The sequence below is a fragment of the Halictus rubicundus genome, chromosome 4, assembly GCF_050948215.1.
Source record: "Halictus rubicundus isolate RS-2024b chromosome 4, iyHalRubi1_principal, whole genome shotgun sequence".
NCBI classification, from domain to species: Eukaryota; Metazoa; Arthropoda; class Insecta; order Hymenoptera; family Halictidae; genus Halictus; species Halictus rubicundus.
In genome coordinates, this window is record NC_135152.1 from 12,438,078 (window position 1) to 12,464,080 (window position 26,003).

The window sequence follows — 26,003 nt, forward strand, 5'->3', positions numbered from 1 at the left end:
AACACCTAAGTACCCAGATATTAATAAGGGTTGAAAAGAAGGCCATTCGTCCAGCAGAATGTTATAGGCTGTTAGAAAGATTAAAAAGAAACGACTGTTCTATAATTACTTAAAGGATTAGAAAATGTTTCTGTATAGGTTTTTAAACGATTGCTCGTCCCGTATTTTATGCAGGCTGTTTAAAAACTAGAGAAAAATTTCTGCCGATAATAATCCACCGTGCAAGTAAAAGAGTCCCTCTGTTTTGAAGCAGGGTGTAGATTTCGAAAATAATTCGCGACCCACATTTCGCGCTATAGGTCTCGCAGGTAACAAGGTATGAAGGGACGACAACAACTTTCGCTTTCCGCCGGAATGCTACAATTTTGTCGGTGTCTGTTCTTTTTTTTTTTTCTTGCGTTACCCAGGATCACTTAGCGTCATGTATTACACGCTCGACGGAAAAATAAACACTGTGCCCGCCGTCCGGCTAGCCGGTGCAATTCCGGCGCAATTACATCCCGCCCGAGGCCGAGGCCCGTCACATCTCCGTTTTAATAAGGCGTAAAAAGGAGACGGGTTTAACATAATCGTCCGTCAGGATCATAATGGTTAAGGTGAGCCGATACCGTGGCAGGGTCGCGGCCGGGGCCCGATCGACTTCCACGGGGGAATCGCATATTATTTTCAGTCGGCAGGCTATCATCGAGCGGAACAACAATTTTCTCGTTTAATCGCGGCTCATCACGAGATGCGGTCTGCCTACGCACGACTGTCCGTGAAAGTCACGATAATAGCTGTCAGTGACTCACTTAAGGTCAGCTCGGAAAGTGGCACGATAAAGCCAAGAAGCAAGGAACGACTATACCGGGGAACCATCGTCTTTGTGCACTCGAAATCTCACCCCCTACTCGTTCCGCCGTTATGAAAACTGTCACTCCTCGCACGGTATTGTTAGCGAAAATTTTTTATCTCAAATATCTGACGCTTCCGTTTCTGTAATACATTTCCTCCAATTTTCTTTAATTTTCAAATGTTAAGTTGCGGGCGATGTCTTTCGGTTCAAAATCTCACCCCCTCTTCATTACATCAATTTTTCAATTTTTACAGCTCATAGTTAGAGTACATTTTTGGGAGATCTGAAATATTTCTAACACTTTATCTCCAATTTTCTTTAATTGTCAATTTATTAGGGCGACATATCCTCCCCTCATATTCAACTAGTTTTCGTTTTTAACATGTTACTCTAGTTCCACAAAAAACAGACACATGCTACTAAATATACAATAGTGAATCAAAAAATCTGTGACAGAAAACCACTCTCTTAGACATAATGAATGCAACTTCGTCAACGTCAACGCTTAACAGACTTTGAAGTATTCGTATTTTCCACTTTAGAAGCAAGTAAATAAAAATTAAAAAATTACGGCAATATCTCAGAATAATTAGAACAGACAATTAGAACTTCTTGCATCGTTCATCAACGAAATTATTTTTCAAGCAATTTCAACCTTCTTCCCGAATTAACCCCTTACCCTGCGACTTCCGACTAAATATCAACAACACAAGATAGAACGCAATCTTATTGAAACCTAAAAGAAAGCAATAACACCGACGTTCGCTAAATGATTCAAATCTTCGGGAGTAATATTGCAAAGCAAGAGGTCGGAAACTAATTAAAATTCCAATATTCAAGAGCTCCGGCGGTCAATTCAGAAAACTCATAAAAGAAAGCTATTCGCGATTCGTTCTCGGGAAAGCAAAGACGCGAAACGAATCGATTCTTAATTGTCAGCGAAGTGGGGAGAGGGAGGGGGCGGGTGAAGGCGGTAAAGGAGTTTTTATCGCGGCGCGTGGGGGGAGGGGCGAGGTGTTAGGTTTGTATCGCCGGCAAACAACACGTTTGTTTCCGAACAGGCCGGAGTTCGATACGCGATTATTATGACCCGCGACGAGCCTTGAACTTGCCCTACGATAAGCGGAGCTGCTCACGAGCAGCGGCGCGGCGTGCAGCGGCGGCTGTTTGTTGCACATACAGCACATGCACGCGCGCACACACAGAGACAGGAGCCGCGCGTTGCACTTACTCGACTGCAGCCTCGCGACTTTGCCATTAAATTGACTCGCGTCGGGGTACAATGACCCCCGTTGCATCGAGTTTTCGAAACGTGTATATATATATATATATATATCGGCCTCGCTCGTTCTCGATCGTTCCCGATAGCGACCAATAACGCCGCCGCGATATACTAATGCGAGAGGCTAACGACTTTTCTTTTTTCCTTTGCTAGTCGCGAGCGAGAGCTTTCTGACTAATGCTAGGAGAAAAGCCAGTGGCGAATGAGCTTGCTCGAGCACCTGTTTTCTGCGTTCTTAGAGATGCTCGAGGGATGTGTATACTCTCTCAAAAATGTAACTGGTTCTTGTTTTTTTTTTTGTACTGATTTTAACACGTTAACCGTCGACGATTATTTTGTAATGTTTGATAGTCTGTGATGATGATTTTAAGAGTCAAAAAAGAGGTTTGTAAGCTTTTAAATAATGGTTTTAAACGGAATTGTTGGGTGACTACATTGAGGGTAAATTTGTTGAGAAATCTACAGCTATAGATTATGGGCTTTCAAGAACTATAAAAAAATTGTGGGTAAATAATGTCTTAATGTTGTAGTTAAAATGTCTGGAGTAAACTCTTTCCTATCGAGACATGAATTAAAGTCGATTAAAAAATTCGTACGAATTCTTACATGTACAAAGAAGAATTTCATTCTGTGAACCTTCGTCTTCCAGGCTAGCAAACATTTTTAAAAAAATTGTAGATTAGTGCATACTACATAAAGGATGAGTAGCTAATTTAAGACCTTTTGTTAAAAAATGATAGAGGGAAGAATAAAGATTTAAACTAAACTTTTGTTGATTGCAGAAGTGAATTGGTCGACCAGGGTTCGCACCCATCGCTAGCGTCGAGCAAGAGCAGCCGAACAGCCAGCCAGCGAGCCAACGAGCCAGTCAACCCACCAACCCCCTATTCAATGTCGCTACAATAATAAACCACCTCGGTTATCTGTATTTCTGTATTTCCCTCTGGGATTCTCGGCACATTCAGGCATCGGGGCCAAGTTCAGAATCTCTCTCTCTCTCGTTCTCTTTCTATATATACTATATAGTATATATATTTTCACACACATACGCACGCAAACACAGCCCTTCCATAACGGCAATGATGGGTACGTCGGTGTTTGTCCTACCCTACCGAGCCTACGGTTCACACCCTTTCCCTACGCGCACCACCGATGCACCTGGATTTTCACGAATTTCGACCGAACCCACCTTGTTGCGTGGCGAATTCATTTTCGTCCTCGTTTTACGACCGCGCATCCCCCACGCACCCCTCCCAAACACCCTAAATCGACACGTTTTTACAAATTGTTCCGGTTACGGGGTTTCCACGCGGCGGGGACGCTGCGCAACAGGAAATGGCGGTGGTCTCTTTGTTTTTATCCTGTACGCAAGTGCGTGGTCACTAGAACTTGCTCTATGTACCTTCTCAATTTCATACAATTAATGGTATCATACGCTTCTGACAGTAAATCTATCGATTCCTCAATAACGCGTAGAAAAATTTATTTGTTGTCACTAGACTGCGGGTTTTTAAGTAAAATAAAATTTGTGTGCATTCATTTCTAGCTAGATAAAGACAGCTTTCAATGAGAAGTAAGAAAGCTTTAGGCAGGCTCAGCATCGAAGCCTCTGTGACAATATCACAATGATTGAAACACCCCCGTTCAACCTCCAGAGTTAGACTCGGCTACCCCAAAAGAGTCAACCAAAAATGGTCTCTAACAATCTTTTTCTTGATGAATTTTTCTAATCGGCCTTAATCTATGTTCTAGCTACTGTCCTAAGAAAAAGAAAAAGTTCTCAATTGCGCACGGTGACGATTATGGAATAAATTGTCCAATCGGCAATGTTGAACAGCCCTATCTCACCAACGCGGGTGGAAGCTATTTAAACATCCCCATGTAACCTCGACAATCACGTTCCCCGATGAACCCCCCTAAAACACCCTAAAAAAAAAAACCATCTCCACTAACCTTTTTCTCGGTGAGTTTCTCGCACCGCCTCATCTTGCAGATCTGATGGCTCTTATCGTTCCTGCATGGCGCGCAGTCCCCGCAGTTGTCCTTCCGTTGGCATCCGATGCACTCGCCGCATCGTTTCCGCTTCTTTTTAGCGGGCTTGTCGCTGAGTCCTCCGTCGCCGTCAACGTCGGTCATGCCTCCGCCCATGTGATGAGGCCCTCTGTTCGCCGTGGAGGAAACGGCGGCCACTTGTCCGGAGCTCTCGACGTTTCCAGCTCCGGCGCTATCCTCGGACTCCATGGACCCGGCGCGTATTTTTCTGCGCTCCTTCTTCCTGCCGTCGATGCCGATGGGCCTGGAGGTTGGCGAGGAGTCCAGGACCGTGGACATCGGGTTCTGGAAGTTGGCGTGGTGTAGCTGCGGATAGTCGGGCTTGACGACGGTGAGCACGGTGTGATGAGGATGTCCCGGCGGCGGCGGCGGGAATGCCTGCACCGGGCTCGAGCCGAGCAATTGTATGTGCCTTTCATCGAGTAGCTGTTGCTGGATCGCCGGCACCTCTCGGGCCTGGACCGCGGCCGGGACCAACGGATACCCGACGCTGCCTCTGTGAGGATGCGGCGCGGGCAACGGTGTGCCGAGTGTATGGAAACTGGGCAAGCCGACCGCGGACGTGACAGGTGGAGAGTGCGATATCGAGGCGGGCGACAATGGCGTGAGCGCCGTTAATTGGGGCTCCGCCTCGCTCGGAGCGGTGAATTGGCTCGCGAAACTAGGCAGACCTTCTCCGCCAGGAGGACCACCCCCGCCGACCGCGTTCTTCGACTCCCAAGGCCTGTACTGACTGGCGAGCACCACCTCGCCCCGCGAGTCGATCAACCGGCCGGTCAATCCCTCGTAGTAGTCCCAGGAGGACGTCAGACCTAGCCCGACGTCCTGCGAGTGTAGGGTTGTCAATGTCGTCGAGCTGTCCATCGCGTTGTCACCGGCGAAGCTGCTGAACGGCGGCAGGTGACGCGCCGGATCACCTGGCCCCCCGATCGAGCCGCCTGGCGAGGTCGCTACCGCCGCCGGAGGGCTGCCTGTTACCCTCTCGGAGGCGACGACCTCCTTCGTGACCTCGGCGCTCATCTTCCCCGCCACGTCATCGCGACCAGTGCCCCCTGCGAGCAGGAGGTCGCGGTACCTTTCAACACGATACTCGTTGTAACCCTCAACTCGAAACAACCCCGACAACGCCTACACCCTCCTTGCTCTTCGACGCTCGGTCGAGAGCAACTACAATCCCTGATCTCTAGACGATCACCAGGAAACCTCTAGGCGATCTCTATTGCTCGTCCAACGGGGGCTCGACGTGCTTCGACGTTAGTCGACAGGACACCTGCGGACGCAATGACTTGGAGATCGTCAGCTACCCTTCTCGTTCTTCAACACTCGGTTGAGAGTAACCACGATACCTGGTGGAGACCTAATTGATCTCTATTCCTGGTTCACAAGAAGTCTTCTTAATCGCTATGTGATGCTCGTCACGCCTACACACCAGCAATGGAACTCTTGTCCCTTTTTGAGGATCGATCGAGAGCACCTACGATTCCTGATCAACCCCTAGACGATTTCTAGTCGATCTCTATTGCTGGTCCAGGAGGATGTTCTTCGTCGCTAAATAGCGGGACATCTGCTAGCGCAATAACGATGGTCGTCAACGATGATCGTTGATGGATGCTCGGCGATGATGCTCGTCTTCTTGGGCGATCTTACTGAGTACCTCTTGTCTCACGTCCACAAAGTTTGCTCCCTCTATGACCTCCTTGGCTATCGTTTTCTTTCCTTGTCCCCGTTAGCTGATCTCGTTCATTCACTAGCTCTCTTCCCTTTCGCTCGTTCTCTCACGTACTCAATGCTCTGTCTAACTCTCTCTCTCTCTCGCTCGCTCACTCGCACTTTCTCGCAATTTTTCTATAATTCTATTTCTGTCGTTTGTACTCAACAGGTTTAGGCTACGAACTGAAGTAGATCGGTTTCTCTGGGAGTAATTATGCGCGAGACCCTTTCTTTCTCTGGATACGCAGGCTCTGCCGATGATGCTCTCTCTCTCTCTCTCTCTCTCTCTCTCTCTCTCTCTCTCTCTCTCTCTCTCACTCTCTAGCGTTGGATGGGACTGTTTTTGGTCGATGCGTCCTCTCTCTCTCTCTCTATCTCTCGAAAGAAAAATGATGTTTAAAACGTTGTTTACCCTTGTACCCCTTTTGTGATCACGTTTATAGTTGAACCTTCACACTATAGAAAACACCTCTTGCCTACGTTTCTTTTTGCTGTGATGTTGTTGTTTGCTGTTTGTTCTCGGGATCCTCTTTTAATTTAATCTCGCTCCTCTGTCCTCGCTGAGTTAGTTGAGTATCGTTACTTGCTGAGTTGATTAGTAGAAAAAATGAAATGGTAGATTCTTTGGTTTACGGTTTGTCGTTTCGCGCGATGTTTGTATTCTTTTTCTGCTCTCCCTCTTATCTTCACGGTATTTTCTTAATGTACAGCAATCGTTTTTCTTTTCTTTTTTTTTTTTTTTTTTGTTACTTGTTTCCCTCTCTCGATTTGGCACTGGCGGACTTTTAGTTATTTTTTCGTTTTTTTCTTACCCCTCCCACGTTTTCCCTTATCTTCTCGTTCTAGTTATTTTCAGATATACTTTGTACACTAGTTAGATACTATAGCTCTTAAACCTTTGTCTTCTCTCTCTCCCTCTCTCTCTCTCTCTCTCGCGAACCTAAGCTCTTGGAATATTCTTCTTCTTTTCTTATGATTTTTTTGTTTGTTTGTATGTTTTGTTTTGTTTGTTTGTTTGTTTGTTTCTTCCTCGTCTTTCTTCTCTTTTCGTTATCGTCGATATAAACACACTAATTACTTCTTTCGCGATTCGTAAGAAAATAGAAATCACTTGAGGTTAATGTGGTTTGTTAGAAGGCGGTTGATTTGTACGATCTGGAACAGATAAGAACGGTCGCTCTGTTAATTGTCTTGCGTATTATTAGCGCGCGTTACGCAAATTACTTGCGTCATAATATCACTCTCTCTCTCTCTCTCTCTCTCTCTCTCTCTCTCTCTCTCTCTCTCCCTCTCTCGCTCTCACACACTCTTCCAAATTTCATACTCGATGGTATATTTTTGCTCGCGGAAGAACGACGATGAATAAAATCGCAGAAATCAAATTCTTTACAAATGTGCCTTACATTGTCCTCAAGCATTCAATTAATTTTCCCCAATTTGGGAAGTGCTTCCAATTTACATAGATTATTCTAATTTTTTTAGCCCATTTAGATACGTCAGTGAGAATGACATTTCAGTCAGAATTGTTGGAATTGTCGTTACAAATAAAAATGTTTGACAGTCGTTTGAAAAGTACAAAAAAAAATATTTTCTGTACAGGTTAAAAACATTTTTCAGAAAGTCTAGATAGCTCCTGAACGATCGAGAAACTTCAGTTTAATAAAGATCCTCAAAAAATTAACAAGATATGAATATCGAGGGCCTTTATTATTTTTAATTTTCCGAAAGCATTGGTCGAGGAAATAAAATTTTGTATACTACGAAAGAAATATATTTGTGTAGCGGTGTATGGAGAATTTTGGGACGTTTGAATAATTTTTGCGACGGAGAATCATCGAGCGTCGTCGCCAGTGACGAAGAGCCGATTTAAAAAAAGAAATGATATCAAGGTAAAGAAAAGTCTGTCGGCAAGGCTGATTTATCGAACCCTCCCCTTTCGTCGGCGGTCACGTGAGCCGATCGTAAGCGAGAACGTGACACGCGACTACGTGGGAACGTGTCATAGACGTTACCATAACGTGACCATCGCTAAGCCAAGGTTACTATTACGTTCGGCGTGTCTGCACACCTACTCGCTCGCTTTGATACCCGCGAATGTTGTGCCCTAGTCCCCGGGACGGTTCATTCACGCTGCTTAGAGCGGTGACGATGGCTACGAGCTCTTCGCGGTCTCTGCCTTTCACTCTAAGCTATTTCCGATGTTTACTATACCTCCGACCAAACGAAGACACGCACGAAATTAGGGTGATTACGAGACTGTGCATCTTCACGCAAATTTCTATTTTCAGAGAGTCTTTCAGAAAAATTGCAGGCGAATTTTCATTTGTTGACAAGTGAGTTCTTTGTAGTGCGAGGAAAATAATAATCATTCTTGTCAATTTATGTCTTTGGGGTCTGATAAATGTTTCCGGTGCCATAAACACATGGTCGAACTTCGTTCCCGAGAATATGGGAAAATATTTGTGTAACAAAGATTTTGCATTATATGGCAGATGCAAGCGGAAAAATTGTAATATGCGGATTACTGTGCGAAATATATCGCAGCCGACTTCCGGAATAAATATTCCGTCATTCGTATCAAATATTTCGTCAAAATTGACTCTCTGTTACCCAACAACTGCGGCCTGATAAGGATGCAACTGCCTCGCATTCAATACAATCATACTATCTATACTCAGTGACTTCAAATTTGCTATCAACTAAAAAGGAAAATATTTAGTAACAAACTCTGCTATTGCCGTGATCACGATGTTCAAAATTCGTGTTCAATTATTCCTTGAAGCAAATCATGCTAGACGAAGATGCACCCTTTTATACTATACACTTTATTCATAAATCTAATTAATTTTCAAACTGTCTCATTCAAAATCAGTGATTGGAACACATGAATTCATATAAAATCAAAATCTGGATCAAAACAGACCCACCGACCGCAAGACCATTAAACCAATCCACCTTCATTAATTGATTATAAAATTGATTCATACGAAAGCAGTGGTTAAGACGTGTGAATCAACGTATGACCCTGTACGATTTGGATCAAAACAGACCCACCCACAGCAAGACCATCTCCAACTCCTCCCCAGGAGGTCAAGTACCCAAAACCACCCCTCAAACCAATACCTCCCAAAATACGTAGAACCCGCCACCCCTGCCAACACCAGGGTGCTAATTTCTTCCCCGTAATCAACAAGAGCTCATCCCCTACACCCTTATCCCGCCAACACTCGATTGCTCGTTTCGTTGTTCAGAAGAGGTTCGAAGCCATCGTCGAAAACCGATGTTGGCCCTCCGTGAGATATCGACCGGCATTTAGCCCCACCCCTCACCCCTTTTCCCCCTCCATCTCTCTCTCTCTCTCACTCTCTTCCTCTCTCCGCGGGTTTGTCTCGTCGTTCGCCGCGCGCGTACATGCAACACGCGCGCGAGAACTGAAACTCCGGGCTCGTGTAACGCGTAGATCTGCAGACGCGTGTGTCTGGGCCGTCACTCGAATACATCCGCGCGCGCGCGTACATACACGTAGTTGCGTGCACACGGACGCAGCGACACACCGTGCTTTTGCACGGCTCGTGGATGTACATAATGCCCGGTTGTACATAGAGAGAGCAACAGCTCTCGCTATCTCACGGACGACGGTTTTCCAGCCCGCGCGCGTGGTCGTGACGCGCCAGCCGCAAAACTCTCTCTAATAGCTTTACTACAGCTGTGTGTGCCCGCCGGAGCTTTCGCTATCGTTGGAAACTTGCACTGTCGTTTGCACTTTCGCTTGCGCTGATCGCGAACGCGCGCACAGTGCAGCACACACCACGCGCGCGAAATCAAACCGGCCCGGCCCGGCCCGACCCGACCCGGCCCAGAGAGGATTCCTCCCGCCCGTGTTCCAAGCATTTCGCGCTTCCGACACGTGGCCTGACCTTGCTCGCTCGAGACCTTTGGGCACTGGGAAACTGGTTGCGCGGGTGTTCAGGTAAGATGCAAACGGGGTTTGTGACCTACAAAACCGTCCCGTACAGATACAAAACCGAACGGGCCTAGCAGTGCCGCTGATTCAATATTTTCAGATATTGGAAATGTCTCGGTGTTGATAGAATTAGGGTATCTCGGTCATCAGGGAGGTTTCAATATTTTCGCGTTTGATAGCGCTGAATATCTGCACATCAGAAAATCATAAAGAAGCTTCTGTGTGGGTCGTTGGTAGATACCGTGGGCTAGATGTCGACGGAAGTAGGGCATCTCGGCTACCTGGATGTTGGGGATATTCTCGCGGGGGTGGTTTCGGAGGTATCAACAAGGGATGCTGGAGTGGACCCTCCAATTTTGATGAGAGATCAATTTGACGGGGATTAAAGAGGCTCCGAGGTTAATTGGTGAATCGTGAGTTTGTTTAATTCGGTGAGAGGACCTCTTCTTCTTTGATTGATAGCAACCCTTGAGCAAATTATTTTTGTGCTAATAGTTGTCTAGTTGATGCTTGTATTTGAGGGTTGTACTGAAGTTTCATTAGCTCCATTCGATTTCTATTCATTAGTTTGCTTTTGACGATTTTATGATAGCAATAGTTACAGTCATCCTTAGGTACTCATTTATTGTTCACACATTTTTGAAACTATTTGTTTTGAACAATTTTCATGCCTTGGTACGAACCATGTTCTTTGAAGTAACCTGTTAATTCACGAATGAAATTGCTATCTCCGTTGAAAAATTAATTAAGAAACCCTGTACTGTTTTTATCTGATTTCTGAAAGTCTGAATCTAAATCTACGTCGACTTCGGGCAACGTGGCTGCTAAATCTTTGAAACTGACAAACTCAGGAATTGAAGGATCACCAATTTGCCTAAAAGAGCCGGGAGATGGACTCGAAAAGAAAGCTTAGATCACCAATGAAGTCCATAAAGCAACCACCAGATACCAAATAAGCGAAAGAACAGTGAAGGCCGCGTCTACTAATGAATGCGTCGCAGACTCTAATCGCTAACTATCGAAGCGAAGACGTTCCCATTAGAAGGCTGAAGAAGGAGTCTCGTGATCAGGGGCTCCACCAACTTGGATGTCGAAATACCTGTGCACGCAGGCCACAGGCGATTGAACTTTCCTGGAGGACTATAAATCTAGTCTAGACCGAATGCCGCGAACTTTAGTCTTTAAAGGTCGTGGAACTGGCTGAGGCCCCGATAGTACCCTCTGTGTGTGTGTGTGTGTGTGTGTGTGTGTGTGTGTGTGTGTGTGTGTGTGTGTGTGTGTGTGTGTGTGTGCGTGCGCGCGCGCTTCGGCAAAAGATGCTCGGTCGCGTTCCTAGTCTTCGATAAAAAGGATCGAGGGATCGACCACCATCGCGTCGGGAAGAAATTCGAAGAAGTTGGTAATCCGCGGGAGCACGGGCGATCGCCGACGCCGACGCCGACGCCGACGCCGACGACGACGTCGACCGACGCGACGGCTTCCAGCGTATATAAATCGTCGTCGGGTTGGAAACGCGGCTGGAAATCGATCGGTCTCGTATCGGCGTCCGTCTTGCCGGGCTGACGCGAAACTTTCCAACTTCTGCCGAGATGTTTTATCGTTCCAGCAGTCCTGGAAACGCGCGATATAAATTAAACCTATCTCCTCGGCTTCGATTCCGTTCGAACGAGACACCGGTCGCGGACTATTCGATCGCTCAGACTCGATATGGACCTCACAGGAAGACCACGTTACGGCATTCTATTCTCCGCGTCAATTTTTACGGTTTCATGGTAGTTCTTTCAATGCTTTTCACTTTCCTCGTCCAAAAACTCCGTGCTTTACCATTGTTGCTATATTGTGGAGAATTACTCCTAGTAAAACAGGAATTTTACAGGAAGATTAAACTTTAAAATCGTTTTCAATATTCATTAGTGAACCAACACCTTCCCATCTCTAGCGTAAAAGAATTTGAAAATAGACCTTCATTTTAACTGAACGAAATTGAACGAGACTGATGAAGATTTAGTCTAAAGAACGGACATTCGGAGTAGTAAAATTTTTAGAAGACCGTTGAAAAGTTGTTGACAGAAACGTAGTAAAAAATACAGTCCCGAAAGTCGCTGGGCCCGTTGCAATTTGAATTTGTTTACAAAAGAATACGAAGTTTTAAAAAATGTGGGGTTGTTCCGTTTTAAAATAGTCTAGTGGGCCATCCTGTGGAATTTTACGCGAAAGCTTCTCCGATCTAAAAATGTACCCATCCCCTGACGATCAGCATACATCCTGCCGCTTAAGCTAATGTCGCGATAATTTACAACTCTGACGGATATTAACGAACAGTCTCCGGTGATCACTGTCGAGCCACCTTGTACAACGTCAGTGTTGTCCGAAGCTTCTCGAATCCAAAACTGCACAAAGACTCGCCGCTTAAAGTTCAACAGATATCGTGAAGTTAGAGCTGAAGCTGCAATCATTTGCAAGCGTACGCTGCGTAATATCAACGAGCAGCGTCGCTCTGATAATTTTCGAGCCACCCTGTACAGGATGAAGAATGCGTCGATGAGTTTTCCGATCGCGACGGGGGCGAGAATTCCATCGAATCGGGCGGGCGCAGATCGATAGCAGGGCGCGGAGGAAGACGCTCCGGTCCGGAACGATGACGAGACGAAATTTGGAAAAGCTGAAGAGTCGGGTTCGTACGCAGAGACGAAGAGAGAGAGAGGGGGGGGGAAGGAGAGAGAGAGAGAGAGAGAGAGAGAGAGAGAGGGAGCTTGTTTCCGAAGAGGCGTCGTCGTCGCCGAGAGGAGAGAACAGCTGGCGCCTCGGCGTTGCATTTTCGTCGAATCGAGCGGTAGGCCCGCTTTGTACGCGCGCAGAAAAATTCAATACGCCGCGGGAGAAGCGAACGTTGCGAGAGAAGCTTGATGCAGAGACAGACACCGAACCAACGAACCGACGAAGGAACGAACGATATATCCCGTGGTCGTCGTCGTCGGATTCTTTCGTCGGCGGAACGCAGGACGCCGGTTCCCAGAAGCCGCGTGTGCAAACCCAGCTGGCCAACAGAAAGAGATCGGAGATTCCGCGCGCTTGGAATTAATATTAGACGGCGACGAGTTGCGCGCCATCGAAAAAACCCGAGCTAACGAAACGTGTGCGCGAGAGCACGACGTATGCACATGCACAGACCCGCAGATGCACAGACGCACACGGGCGCGTGCACGCGTGCTCGTCGAGAGCTTTTGTGCGCGGATATTCGTCGGGACGCCGCTAACTACTTCGCTCGAAATAATTATAATTCCTCGGAATCGAGAAAATCTCTCTCTCTCTCTCTCTCTCTTTTTCTTTCTTTCTCTTTCTCTGAAGTTAGGAACTGTCTACCGTTGTTTGTTTTGTTTTGTTTTCGAGCTGTATTTCTATGCAGTTCCGCAAGGTGTAGAAAGAATAAATGGCTGCCCGTTGGCGGAAAGTATAGCGGCGCTTTGTTTTGGGCAGATGCACGCATATTTTTAGGTGAATGTTCGATTAATTGAACGCCGGGATGAAATGCATCTGCCGGGTCTATTTATAGTCGGCTATTTGCATAAAATTGTAAGCCTCGCTGCGTGCGACTGTAATTTGACTGTTGATTTTGCAGGGCATGATTTGTGCTATGCAATTTGAAGAGATGATTTGATTGTAGTCGGCGTTTGCGAGGTAGTATAATGTTGCTTGATGCTGTGCGATGGAGTATACTGTGACTACAAGTAGTCTGTATTATTATTGTCTCTTACATGCACTGTATGTGAACTGCGGATTTTATGAATGTATGATAAAAATAGTGTATGGAAATATAACTTATAATCCACTAATATGGTTAAAGAAAGAAAATGATAGATGGTTCCAGTTTCGTGAAAGCTCAGAAAATGTTTACATACCGATCTACAATCCTTTTATATAGTATGTTGTAAAGCTTTTGGAGGCTGACTATTGCAATATTATTTCCGTATAGCACAACGAAATTTTTGAATTTACAAGCGACTTTACTTTCACACGATACACGTTGCATCTTAGGTCAAGACCATGTGACTCTTGCATTCTGCAGATTAATTTTATCAATACAATAAATAGTCAAGTAAAAGTAACCTTTAGACTTGCTGCCGTCCAAAGATTTCTCTTACCATTATCTAAAAGAAGCTGAATAAATTTCCTCACGAAGCAAACGGCGACTATAGTCGTCCAGCGTTGAATGCTCGCTGTGTACTAACCCAAAATGTCGGATACCCGAGCCTCGGGTCGGGTCGGGCTCCCGAAAGTTTATAAGGTTCGAGTACTGGCAAAATTAAAAATCCAAGTTAACCCTTTGCACTCGGCACTATTTTCAATGTAAAATTAAATTTTTCTTCCGTCTTACAATATTTTCAATTTATTCAAACGAAACTGATCCGATTTCTACATATAGTGTTTGAATGTTTAGTAATCTATTAAATACAAACATTGTAATGTAACAAATATTTTGTAATATTTTTTGTAATTTCTTTGAAATAATGTCACAACAATTTCCGGTGGTGCTTCAGAGTCACCATTCGAGTGCTAAGGGTTAAATCGTAATCATGCGATTACAAATTTTTTGAATCCTGAAACTTGACTCTACCCGACTGCGGAGCTTCATTGCAATCTTTCGTCGACCCAACCTAATTTGTCTACAATTCAGGGTACCCGAACATTGCAAACTTTCCGGTACTACAATTTTGGGTGCGCGAACTTTATAAACATTCGGGATTCCGATTCGACCCCGAAATTTCGGGTGGAAACGAAGTATTTCACAATATTTTCACGGTATATCGATTACGTCGATGGTTGTTTCTTTTATTTTAGATCGCAATTTAAGTGCGTACACGTTGGAATTGTCCCGTCACCGTGGTAAAGCATTCGCGAGCAAGGCCGCCGCGCCGTATAAAAAGAGTTCAACAGAAAAGGAGTAACCCGTTCGTTATCGTGCGTGTTTACCGGTCCGCGGAAACGGAGATAAGAGGAACCGGACCCCGAATAATTATTCTCGGACCCCCCGTGTCTGCCACGGCGCTCGCGATTCTCTGACCGATTTTTTGCCGGTTTCGCCGCGATGAATGGCGAGAGAGAAAGGGAACGACGGGTCGCCGCGGCTTCCTGATTCGTACCCGCTAATAGATTTCTGGTATCTAATCGGGGGGGACGTTTTTGCAGGGGCCGTTACCGTCCAGGGAATCAGCGTTTGCCCCTCACGAGCCGTTTACGATATGGACGCGTCCACTCGCGACGCTTGATTTAGTGTTCCCTTAGCCTTGGATGATGTACTCGGTCGCGTTAGCTGCCTCGCGCAGACAGGTTCAATGTCGTATATGGAAATTCGTTATTTTCATTAGCCGACTGATTTATGTGACGGTGCCGGGGATGCACAAAGGTCTTACCTCTTTCGGAGGCGCGTTGAACGCTTGCCAAACGGTTTAGAAACAGTAGGGTGTGTGGTGGAGTAGAAGATCTCGATCGCGCGAGCGAATCGGCGTGCTCGAGTCGATTCTTGGAGGAAAAACGCTGTACCGTGAAAATTTGACTTCCGGATCCGAAGCTATGCAAATTTTACACTGCCAAGCTTGTCAAAGTGACGGATCACAGATTTCTTCATTTACGATTCGTGAAGTTATAGAAATTATTTAGTGTACTTTTTTATTCAAGTACATACTATTATAAAAATTCTATGAAATTTCTAAATCATCCTAGTTCGCAAGATAAAGGTATATCTACTTCATATATGTGTACAATTTTGAAAGGACTGGCCAATTATTGATATCATGGCAGCCGTGAAAAATGTTATGCTGCGGGAATCATAAAATAATTTAAATAATAATAAAGATAACTGCACGAAAGTTACAATGTAGTATTGCGAAATACTGCCAAACAAGTGTACAAAATTTTGAAGCGCTTGACCTCTAATAGCCTAATCATTCTTTATCTCGTAAGCTGTCTAAAATTGACAGTTCTGAATGGAAATCCCATTACGTACTATGATCCCCGTTTGGGATCATGCGCATGGATTGCACGAACAAAAGGACTAAATACATTCCAAACGCCGCCATCCCCATAGTGGGGATATTTTTTCAACCGATTCCAACAATAGCTAATTTCCCAAATCTAATTTACCTTTTGGCATAAACCGTCCGAGATATACAAATACTAACCGTTCACAGCAAAAATTTAAAAAAACTTGCTACTTAACGGGTTAAGTCGGCGCTAGAGTACACAGCGAGCTTTGAACGCTGGACGTCTATAGTCGTTGGTACACAGCGAGCGTTCAAAGTTGGACGACTATAGTCGTCGTTTGCGTATCGAAAGGGTTAACTCTTTTTCGGTTTTCGCGACGGCGCGTCGTAGTGCGCTAATTCCGGCATTACGGCGTGCAAAAATGGCGGTTCGAGAGCCTGCGGTGTCGGCCTGGCCGGTCGAACGGCCGAGAGCCGGGCCGGGTCGGGTCGGGTCCGACCCCGCGCCCCGTTGTTCGCTACCTCGAAAAAAGGAAACGCGAGGAGGAGTTCGACGAGCAGGAGGAAGAAGAAGTAGACGAAGAAGAAGAAGAAGAAGAAGAGGAGGAGGAGGAGGAGGTAGAGGAGAAGGAGGAGAAAAAAGAGAAAAGAAAGAGCTCTCCTCTCGCGGCGGCTCAGAGCAAAAAAGCTTCGGGTACACTTTCGCCGACCTCGTGGTGGCGAGCGCGCGCACCCGCGCCCGCTCTCGGCTCTCGCGACAAAGGCTGCTTGATTCAAGGTCCCACGCACACGCACACACAGGGACCGATTCGTACACGCGGCCGCACGAATGCACGCGTTCTCGTCCGAGCGCATGCCGACATCGGCGTGTTCGACGGATTCGGTGCCCTGTGCTTCTAGCTCCGAGCCTCGACCACTGCGGGTGCTTCAGATTCATCGATTAACGCATCGAGTGCCACGCCAATCCCCATAAAAGTCACACAAAATTGAGACAACCTACTTCATAACACGAGAATCGAAAAGACAAAGTTTATCGTAACAATCGTTTTTCCAACATTCTCACAAATTGTAGATCTTCGTAAAATTTGGTTTGTTTAATAAATTATAGTATAAAGTGAGTAAATTTGAGTGTCAAATTTATTGAAACAGAAAATTGTGACTGTCTTGTATGACCGATGTGGCACTCGAAGTGTTAACGCACCTAATACATTAAAGAATGTTTGGCTGATCGTTGCTGAACCAATACAGTCCGTGTGATTTAGGTAATACGTTGACTGGCAAACAATCACTCTAAAAATCAGGGTGATTTAGCAGAGTAAACTCCTTCCCGTCGAGGTCCGGAAGTTTCTCGGTAAGGCACTTTTACAATAGCGCATTGTATTATCGCATTGTTGGCACATTCATATGCGTTTGGTTCAACGTTCAGTCACGTTTTAAAAAGAAATAAGAGTTGAATGAAAGAGTAACAGTGCGCTGGATTGTACAAATCTTAATGATGCTCAAGAATGTATGCCTTCGCTCGACCGACTTGGCGTGTTGGCAACACAAAAACTAGAAAGTGACAATTTATCGTAGAGGATGCTACCGTTCGAGGGTTCGATGCAAACGAGGGTTCAAATCGAACGGTTCTACCCAAGTCAATCGGTCCATCCACGAAAATTTAAGGACCCTCTAATATTCGCACGACAAATGAATAAAGCCAGCCGAAGAAGCGCAGTCCCCAGTGATTCTGCATCTATCAATGAATTCTCTCCGCGTGCAAAGACAAGAAGTGATCGCGGGGCGAGATAGGGAGAAAGAGAGAGGACACATAAAGGAGACCGCAGGCGAAAAACGGTGGCACGCGGTGATCGTAAAGCAGTATTTACTCCCGTGTTAAGTAGCAATAAATAGCGAAGAAAGAGGCCGTGATAACTGACGTCATCCACTTACTCGAGTCATAACAATACCGTTTTTGTAGCAGCCGATTGCTAGCATCGTCGCGGGCTATAACTTATTCATCCGCGGAGAAAGAGGATCGCAGAGAAAGAGAGAATGGGAGATAGAGAGGAACGGGGCTACGGTAGTCTCTCTGGCATACTACGCCATTGATAACCTCTCGTTGAACGGCGGTGCAGTCGCAGAGAGCGTCGAGACGCACCGTTAGGCCGAAGCGTTCCGCCGATTATCGATCCACACCGATTCGTCAACGGAACGCGTGTCTCGGAGCCGGGTGAACCGGTTACACCTTGAGGACTCGCCCAAACGACGGGTGTAGGGTGAAAACACGAGCAACTCCCGGGAACCTTGGGAACACAGAAATTCGAGGAAACAGCGGAAACCTGAAGAAAATCCAAATTCGGGGAACTCGCAACCTCAGAGAACCGGCAAATCCGGGGAACCCCCAAATTCGGGGCAATTGCAGACTCGGGGAACGCGAAAACTCGGAGAATTCCCAAACTCGGGGAAATTGCAGACTCGGGGAACGCGAAAACTCGGAGAATTCGCAAATTCGGGGAAATTGCAGACTCGGGGAAAGCGAAAACTCGGAGAATTCCCAAACTCGGGGAAATTGCAGACTCGGGGAACGCGAAAACTCGGAGAATTCCCAAACTCGGGGAACGCGAAAACTCGGAGAATTCGGGTAACCCACAGGCCGCGGGAACTGGAAAACTTGGGGACCCCGCAGAAGCCGTGCACCCAGACCTTACCCAAGAAACCCAGAGAACCCGGGGAACCCGCGAAGACCCAGCTTTCCCAGGAGGAGTCGCGACAGGAGGGTCGTCGCCGGTCGGGTCACTTGTTGCTTCGCGTACCCGGCGTCGAAATCGCCTGGACGCGGGTCCCGTGGGTTGGTAGAGCAACGCGACGCTTTTACGGCACTGCGTACCGGTGCCGGTGCTGGTAGAGCTGCTGCTGCTGCTTTGCTCGCTGGCCGGCCAGACAAAACGCACTCGAGTGCGCACTGATTCGCGCACGAACACGAGGATCGAGCGTATGCACGCGAGCACGTACCCGCTCGCTCACACACGCAGCCCCTCGTAAAGCGGACCACAGCTGGTGCGCTGGACGGACGCCGTTGCCCGTATACAGGGTGTCCCGAGTGATTATCGCGAGAAACTTCGCTTCGCGGATCGACGGAGAACGTGAGAAGCACGGGGAACAACGAATAGTCTAGCCATTGTTCGACGGGTCGCCGTACCTCGAGAGACCGGGCCGCGGGTACGGTCGAACCTGGACGCGGAGTTATGTTCCTTCTTTGTCAGAAATATATTTTGCGAGGTTAAGGTGGTGTTAACAATTTTTTATGAATTATACAAATATATCGAAACATTCTTGAAATTGGGACGGGTCCTTATTTTGCAAGTAAGGGAGGGAAGCAGTGCCTGGGCTTGGTCTAATTTACAGTTCATGGTCGACCACTACCGCTACCATTAGATCAACCCTAAAGCATAAATCTTAATCGAACGATGCTACTAATAATACTGTATTTCTCTTTCTCGAGTATACATGGTGGTTCTAGTTGCTAAAAAGGGAATGTAAGAGTGATTATAAGAAAATTAGAATTGTTTAACCCTTGTGTCCATAACCAGGTGTCGGGTCCTAATTTGTGGTGGTAACGTTCTTTGTTTCTCTGTTGGAACCCGTAACATCGTTTTGGAATATTCTTTGGATAATGTTATAATACTAATTTAGAGTTTGGGGATATTAATTTGACTGATATTCATAAAAAATTTTCTTTTCAACGACCCCTAGCAAAATGGAGCATTTGACCCCATAAGCGACCAAAGTGTACAATTTTAAATTGACATAATTGTAGTGTTTGAAGAATGAATATACCCAGAGAAGTTCTACGATATTTTTAGACCATAAAAAACTGCAGCAAATGCAACAACAAGTGGGTATCTGGGTACCCGCTTGTCCACGCTAGAGTAACTCATCAAAAAGACTTGCCCGTGGACACTTCGCCGGACATGAGTTAAAAATCTGTACATGAAGTTGGTACAATGACCCTAAAAACAGTGAAGTCATGTCCCAAATAAGACCGACGACTGCATCAGTGCAGTCACGCATATGTGACAGCAGCTACCTAAATACAGTGCAACCTCGCTTATCCAAACACGACGGGGGACAAAGCATTTCAAATAATCAGGATTGGTTCCGATAATAGAAGAAATTCGAGAAACAATCAGATGTTTATAGAAAATCTATCAGTAGCTCAGATAATAGACACCTAAATATGAGTTCGTACAACTGAAACAAGTTGCTATTATACTACCTCTGTAAAATATTGTACCGATCGTTAACTTCTCTCCCAAACCCAAACAGTTACATGTCACTTTCAGGGAGAAGTATAGTACAGTCCCATATAACGCGTCCAAACAATTGCTTAAAAAAGACATGTATACATGTATCTTTTGAAACAATTCTTTATACATTCACTGTACATTTCCTGCCGCATAAAGTGCATGTACACAGCATACTTTCTAAGCAGTGCATTGACCACGCAGTACGAGAGTCTGCTATATTTCAAATTTCAAAAATGAAGCGGGAAAAGCTCACCCCCGAGATCAGTGACTATCGTCCCACCCAATACACGCGGCGTACCGTATATGCACACGCACGCACGTGCGCGGGCACGAAGGCGCGCGGTGCAGCGCATGCGCTCGTGCACTTTCACGGGATATACCGCAAGTACGCGTAACGTCGTCACGACGGCCGATCACACGCGAGCCCCGTGAAAGAAAGAGACAGCTCGTCGACGACCACGAGGGACGGAGAAACTCTGTGTCGTCGCTGGTCGTCGTCGTCGCTCGTCGCGGTTGACGTCAACGTCGACGTCGAGCGACGAAGACGAAGCGTCGTCGCATCGAAAACCGGCGGCGGCGGCGGCCCGTAGTGGTCGTTGTAGTATCCTCGTGTCGAGGTGCGTAACGGTCCGCGGCGAGGTGGTGGAGAGACGGTGGTGGGGGTAAGGGGGGCGGGCGCACTGCTAAACCCACCCACACAAGCACATGATATCGGAAATGATATAAAATTGCGTCGAGCGCGCCGCTGATATTTAAATTGGTTCGCTAAACCACGGATTAATGCGCGCAACGACGTCCGACAGCCCACGCATCGGGCTTCGAAAAAGGGCGCAACAGAATGGACGCGGAGCGGTGGGGAGAACGAAAAAAAAAAAAACAAAAAAAGAAGAAACGAGAAGAAAATCAACTAAAACGAAAATACGCGCACTCTTGTCTGTCGGCCCGGATCGTCGGAAACATTCGCGTCGATACCTGTTCCTCGCGTTGGACAGGTGTTCTCGGTCCGGCTGGCCACAGTTGCTCTGTGTAGTCGGTTTCTTTATCGGCGTCGCTCGAAAAACCGTACGCAACTGCCGTTCCATTTTTCAGTCGCTTGTTTATAATTGCCGGCAAGTACCACCATCGTCGAGATGAACGATGTCGGGCTACTTCGAGAATCTTTGTAACGCGATCAAGACTGCAACGGACTGTTGAACCGCGGTGGCCGGGTCTAGTGTGACCCAGGGTAGCAAAATGATCGTTAATCTACTTTTAGTCATAACCGGTCATTTGAATCGGTATCTCCTCCGTTAGGAGTAAGAGAACGATTAGAAAAAATATACTAAACGTTTATGTAAAAGAATTGATAAATACTGCTGCAAAAAGAATGTCTACTTATTAACAAGGTCTGCTATTTGAAGGCTAAAAGATGTTGAACTACTGCAAGAATTTTCATAAGTCTATAGAGACTTTCATGAAACCTTGAACAGGGATGGGTCTATCGTAGCCCAGAGGTATCCAGATCGTCACCACATTCTTCTACTTCTACATCCTTTCGTAGCGGTTCATTTGAATTGGTATATAAAATTGCATGTGAAATAATTGGTAAATAAGCCCGTAAAACGATTGTCCAACAACAAAGTCTGCTATCTGAAGGTTAAAGCGTACAAAATTCTATTCAGTATGTACATCGATAAATAATTAGCCACATTCGGTCATACGGTGCTCGTATCAGTGAGGACATCTAGTTTTGCAACTAGCGAGGACAGAATTATTCGAACCGGGGTATCCACAGACTAAATTCGCGGGTCCCACGACGAGTGTGCCATAAGGGACTCCAATAAAGATTCCGTATCGCGGGCAGGCAAATACCGGGCGGTTATCGAGCGAAAAATCCTTCTCTCTGTCGCAACCGTGCAAAACGACCGATTGTTTCTCGAAGGTTCCGCGTCGCGATCGGCGCTCGCGTTTCGCGAGAACCGTTGGCGTTCGTCGGAAACGGTTCGCGGCCAACTTCGCCGGCAACCCTTTCTCGCGTACCGGCGAGCCCGCGCGCAGAATTCCGACAGCTATGACCGAGAGGGCCCGAAGAGACGCAGAAATGGAGAAAAAAAGATCCTAGAGAGACGGAGCGCGAGACCACGAGAGAGAGAGAGAGAGAGGAAGAGAGAAAGGAAAAGAAACGAATCCAGGGAACGGGTAAAAGGGATACTGTGCGCGCCCGTAAATCTCTTGGCGCCCGTTGTTCTCGCGGTCCACGACGTTGGTTCCTTGTCCGTTCCGATCCGTTCCGCCGTTCCGTAGGCCGAAATTTGCCCCCCTCCTCGTCCCCCGTGCTCGCCCCTCTCCTCGCCCACCCCCTATCGCGGCTCTCTCGCCGACACAAAAAAGGAAGGAACACCCACAGGAAAGGGAACCCGAGGAAAAAAGGAACGAGACAGGAATAGAGCCGAAAGAGAAAGGGCAATTGATCGCGCGTTCGCGACTGCGAAACAGGAGCCTCGGGTCGGGAATTTTACGTTACGTTACGTTGTTCGCGATACGGTTAATTTCGAAAACGGAGCGGCAAGCGCCCCGCGAGCACGATCGCGCGACCCCATGTAGAAACAGAGACTATCGCGATTTCCGTTATCGGCGCGGGAACGCCGCCGGTCCATATTCCGGAATATCGATCTTTCCCCTACGGGCACGGACCGAGAGGCCGATGTGTGCCGGTTAAATGCCGCCCTTAACGATCCCCGAAGTCGATCGCGTGCGTACGCGCCGATTATTATCGCGTAAACTGCAAATTGCACGTTATTACCCGGCCCGTATTTTTCCCTTTTGTGGCCTGGCGCAAACACACGCGTGTATACACGCCGACAATCGCTCGTGCCTTTATCCTTCGCGGTGCACACTCCGAAACCCGCGGCCACACGAAACCATGTATAAATCCCACTTTCGATGGCACACTCGGGGGGGGGGGGCGAACAAGTAGTCCCAAACTCGGAGAAAACGATCGAAATTTCGCCGAAGCGTGCCGCGCACCACGCGCGGCGATCGACGCACCTTCCGCACCGGATCGAGACACAACAAACCGTCCGTCGAGGGAACACAAACGCGCGAATAATAGGTGGCGGCCAGTGGGAAATTCGGATACCGTTTCTTCTCTATTTTTTTCCAAGCACTGACGCAACGGAACTGTACAGCATCGAGGAACGAGCACGGTGTCCGCAGTCGATAATGGTGTTTACCAAAGCGGCGTTTGTTCTAGCCGGTCAGGCTAGGTTAGGTTCGCCCAGCGGGGGATGAAGGGCAAAAAAAGCGACAAAATAACAACAAATAACAAACTCGAAAAAAGATCGCACGCACGTTGTACATGTACGTGTGACGAGGATATCTGTGTGCGTGTGCGTGTGTGTGTCGCGTACGTGTACGTGTGCGTGTCCGTGCGTGTGCGCGCGATAGATGAAAGGTAGAGAAAAAGAACGTTAAGAACCTGTTTCCCATACACTACGCGTGGCGTCGACGAAGCGTCTGAGCCGTGTCTCGAAAACACCGGGAGAATTCTCGAAGGGATGCACTTTGGCCCGTCACTCGTCTCTCACGACGACACAACGCGTTTTTGTCTGACGCACCGCGCGAGACTCGTGAAACATTCGCAGCACGATGCGTGCACGCCGTGCTCGAGGACACTACCGTGCATCGCCGCCGGCTAGCAGGAGGCGTTGACGGCAATGGTAGTGGTGGCAGCGGTGGTAGTGGTGCTGCTGGTGGTGGTGGCGGTTGCGACGGTGGTGGTGGTGGCGGTGGTGGTGGTGGTGGTTGGTGGTGGTGGTGGTGGTGGTGATGGTGGTGGTAGTAGAAGAGGTGGTGGTGGTGGTGAGATTGTGGTAGAGGTGGTGCCGATGGTGATGGCGGTGGTGGTGATGATCAGCGGACGTAGCAAGGAGGCCAGGACGACGGAAACGTGCCGCGGGTGCCAACTTCCGCATTTTTATATCGCAGGACCAAATAAGAATTTACTTGCAGCAGAAACACCTCGCGAATCCTCCATTTTCTTTCATGCCTTGGTCCTTGCCAGCAGACACCATGCTTCCCTTCGAGACAGCCGCACAATATCAACAACAACAACAACGACGACGATGACGAAGACGATCGGTGATCAGATTGGCGTAATTGGAACGCATTTTACCAACAACGGTTTCGTCCCAACGGGCACACATATCCACGGAAACTACAGGCTCGCGCACTTACCCTTCTCCTTCCCGATTTCTTCGGTTGGACGAGCTCTCTCGCTCTCTCTATCACCCTTTTTCTTTCTCTCTTTCTTTCTTGGCGAATAGCTCCAGCTCCGTCCCGCAACGGTTCTCTCTCGCTCTCCTTCTTGCAGTCCCTTACTATTTCTCTCTCACTCTCCGTTCTTCGTGGCGACCGGCGAGCAAGAGAGAAAAGAAAGGAGTAGAAAGAGAGAAGGTAGAGAAGGACAGAGGAGAGAACGAGAGACAGAGAGAACCAGAGCCGAACGAAAGCGAGAGTTATCCTACACGCGCGCTCTCTCCCTCTTGCTGTGCACTCCACCCGTCCGGTCGGCCTGTCGCCGTCGTTGCCGTTGTCGCTGTCGCTGTCGTTGCCGCGCTGCCACTACCGTTCCACTAGCCCTGCTGCCAGCGACGACGTTACGTTCCCAAAATTTTTCCCTCGATCGGTAACGCAGGGCGTGCGAACCTTCGTCCACGATCACGAAAACTATTCGACACTGTCCCCCCCTCCCCACCCCGAATTTCCCCAAACCCCCTATTCTGGCCCTTCGATTCACCACGAACTGTCGCTCCGTTTCCCCACTGTTCCTCGGTTTAGTATCACCGTGCGTATACGTACATATAGAGCCCTCGATCATGTAATACATAGATACTCCTAGGCCGTGAGTCTTCGACCCAAAACAAGACGAAAATCAAGAGCGATGAAACTCACTCGGATGCTCCATTTTCAAACACTAACAACGATGAAAAACTACATACTCCGATCCGCCAATAGTGGCGCGCGTAAGTCAGGTTAGAAGGAGCGCGCACAGTGACGTACCGAGCGAGAGACAGAGGCCCAACTCGCGCGCCGCTATTGGCCGACTTTGAATCGTTTAATAACTCGCGAACGATGCCGTGGATACCGCGATTTCATCACTCCCAACTTTCGTCTTATCATCGCACATGGAACCGTCCGGTCTACCTTTCCGGATCCAACACTCTGCTTATTCCCACAGCTGCGGAGGTTGGTCCTCCGGAACTCGCCAGACCACCGAGGACAGCGACACGTGTGTGCAGGTTATTAGCAACGCACCCGAACGCTTTCTCCGCGAGGGATCACCTTTTTTTCTTTCGACGCGCCGATGGCCAGGCCCACGGATCAAAACTCGCGTTTCCAAATACACACCGCACACACGTACGTTCCCGTTTCTCTTTCTTTGCTATCTATCGGTATTACGCTCTCACCCGTTATGTATTCTCACTCGGTTAACTCCGTTCGAAATCCAACGAGAGCTTTGCTTTGCAACCCCTCGATCTCTTCGGCGGTCGGCCGGTATACGTAGAGAACGTTTTATCACTCCGGCGGGTCCGTGGAGAAGGTACTGTACACCGAGATATACATACACACCGAGGACGACGATACGTGTTCACGGCCGGACACCGTCGGCCGGCCTCACGAGCACGCATCAAAACACTGTAGATACCTTTGGTTCGGCGGACTGCCCCGTGGTGAGTGTGCTCGCCGCGCGGTGACTGTATGCTCCAAGAGTATTCTTTGTCCGTGCGGAGTCGCAGCTGCCCGCGTTTCGGCGGTCGGTCGCGATTCGGCGCTGTTCGGCACCGCTCGGGTGTCATCCCGTTCGTCATGGCGGGAACCCAGGATACGGCCAGGACCATCGCCGGCCGAG

General features: G+C 47.7%; 1 protein-coding gene across 3 annotated transcripts in view; it reads right to left on the reverse strand.

The window, feature by feature from the left end:
- Positions 1-25,785, reverse strand: part of Tet (tet methylcytosine dioxygenase-like) — a 173,259-nt gene extending 147,474 nt beyond the window's left edge. For 2 of the 3 annotated variants that reach the window (XM_076786721.1, XM_076786720.1), the window contains exons 1-2: positions 23,571-23,752; positions 4,071-7,034 (exon numbers count right to left, since the gene is read on the reverse strand). In XM_076786721.1, coding sequence (XP_076642836.1) covers positions 4,071-5,189 — 1,119 coding nt within the window. In that variant the 5' untranslated portion in view covers positions 5,190-7,034; positions 23,571-23,752. Of the gene's footprint in view, positions 1-4,070; positions 7,035-23,570; positions 23,753-25,560 lie in introns of those variants that run through there. The other variant, XM_076786718.1, reaches the window with a different exon arrangement.
- Between the last annotated feature and the right edge of the window lie 218 nt (positions 25,786-26,003).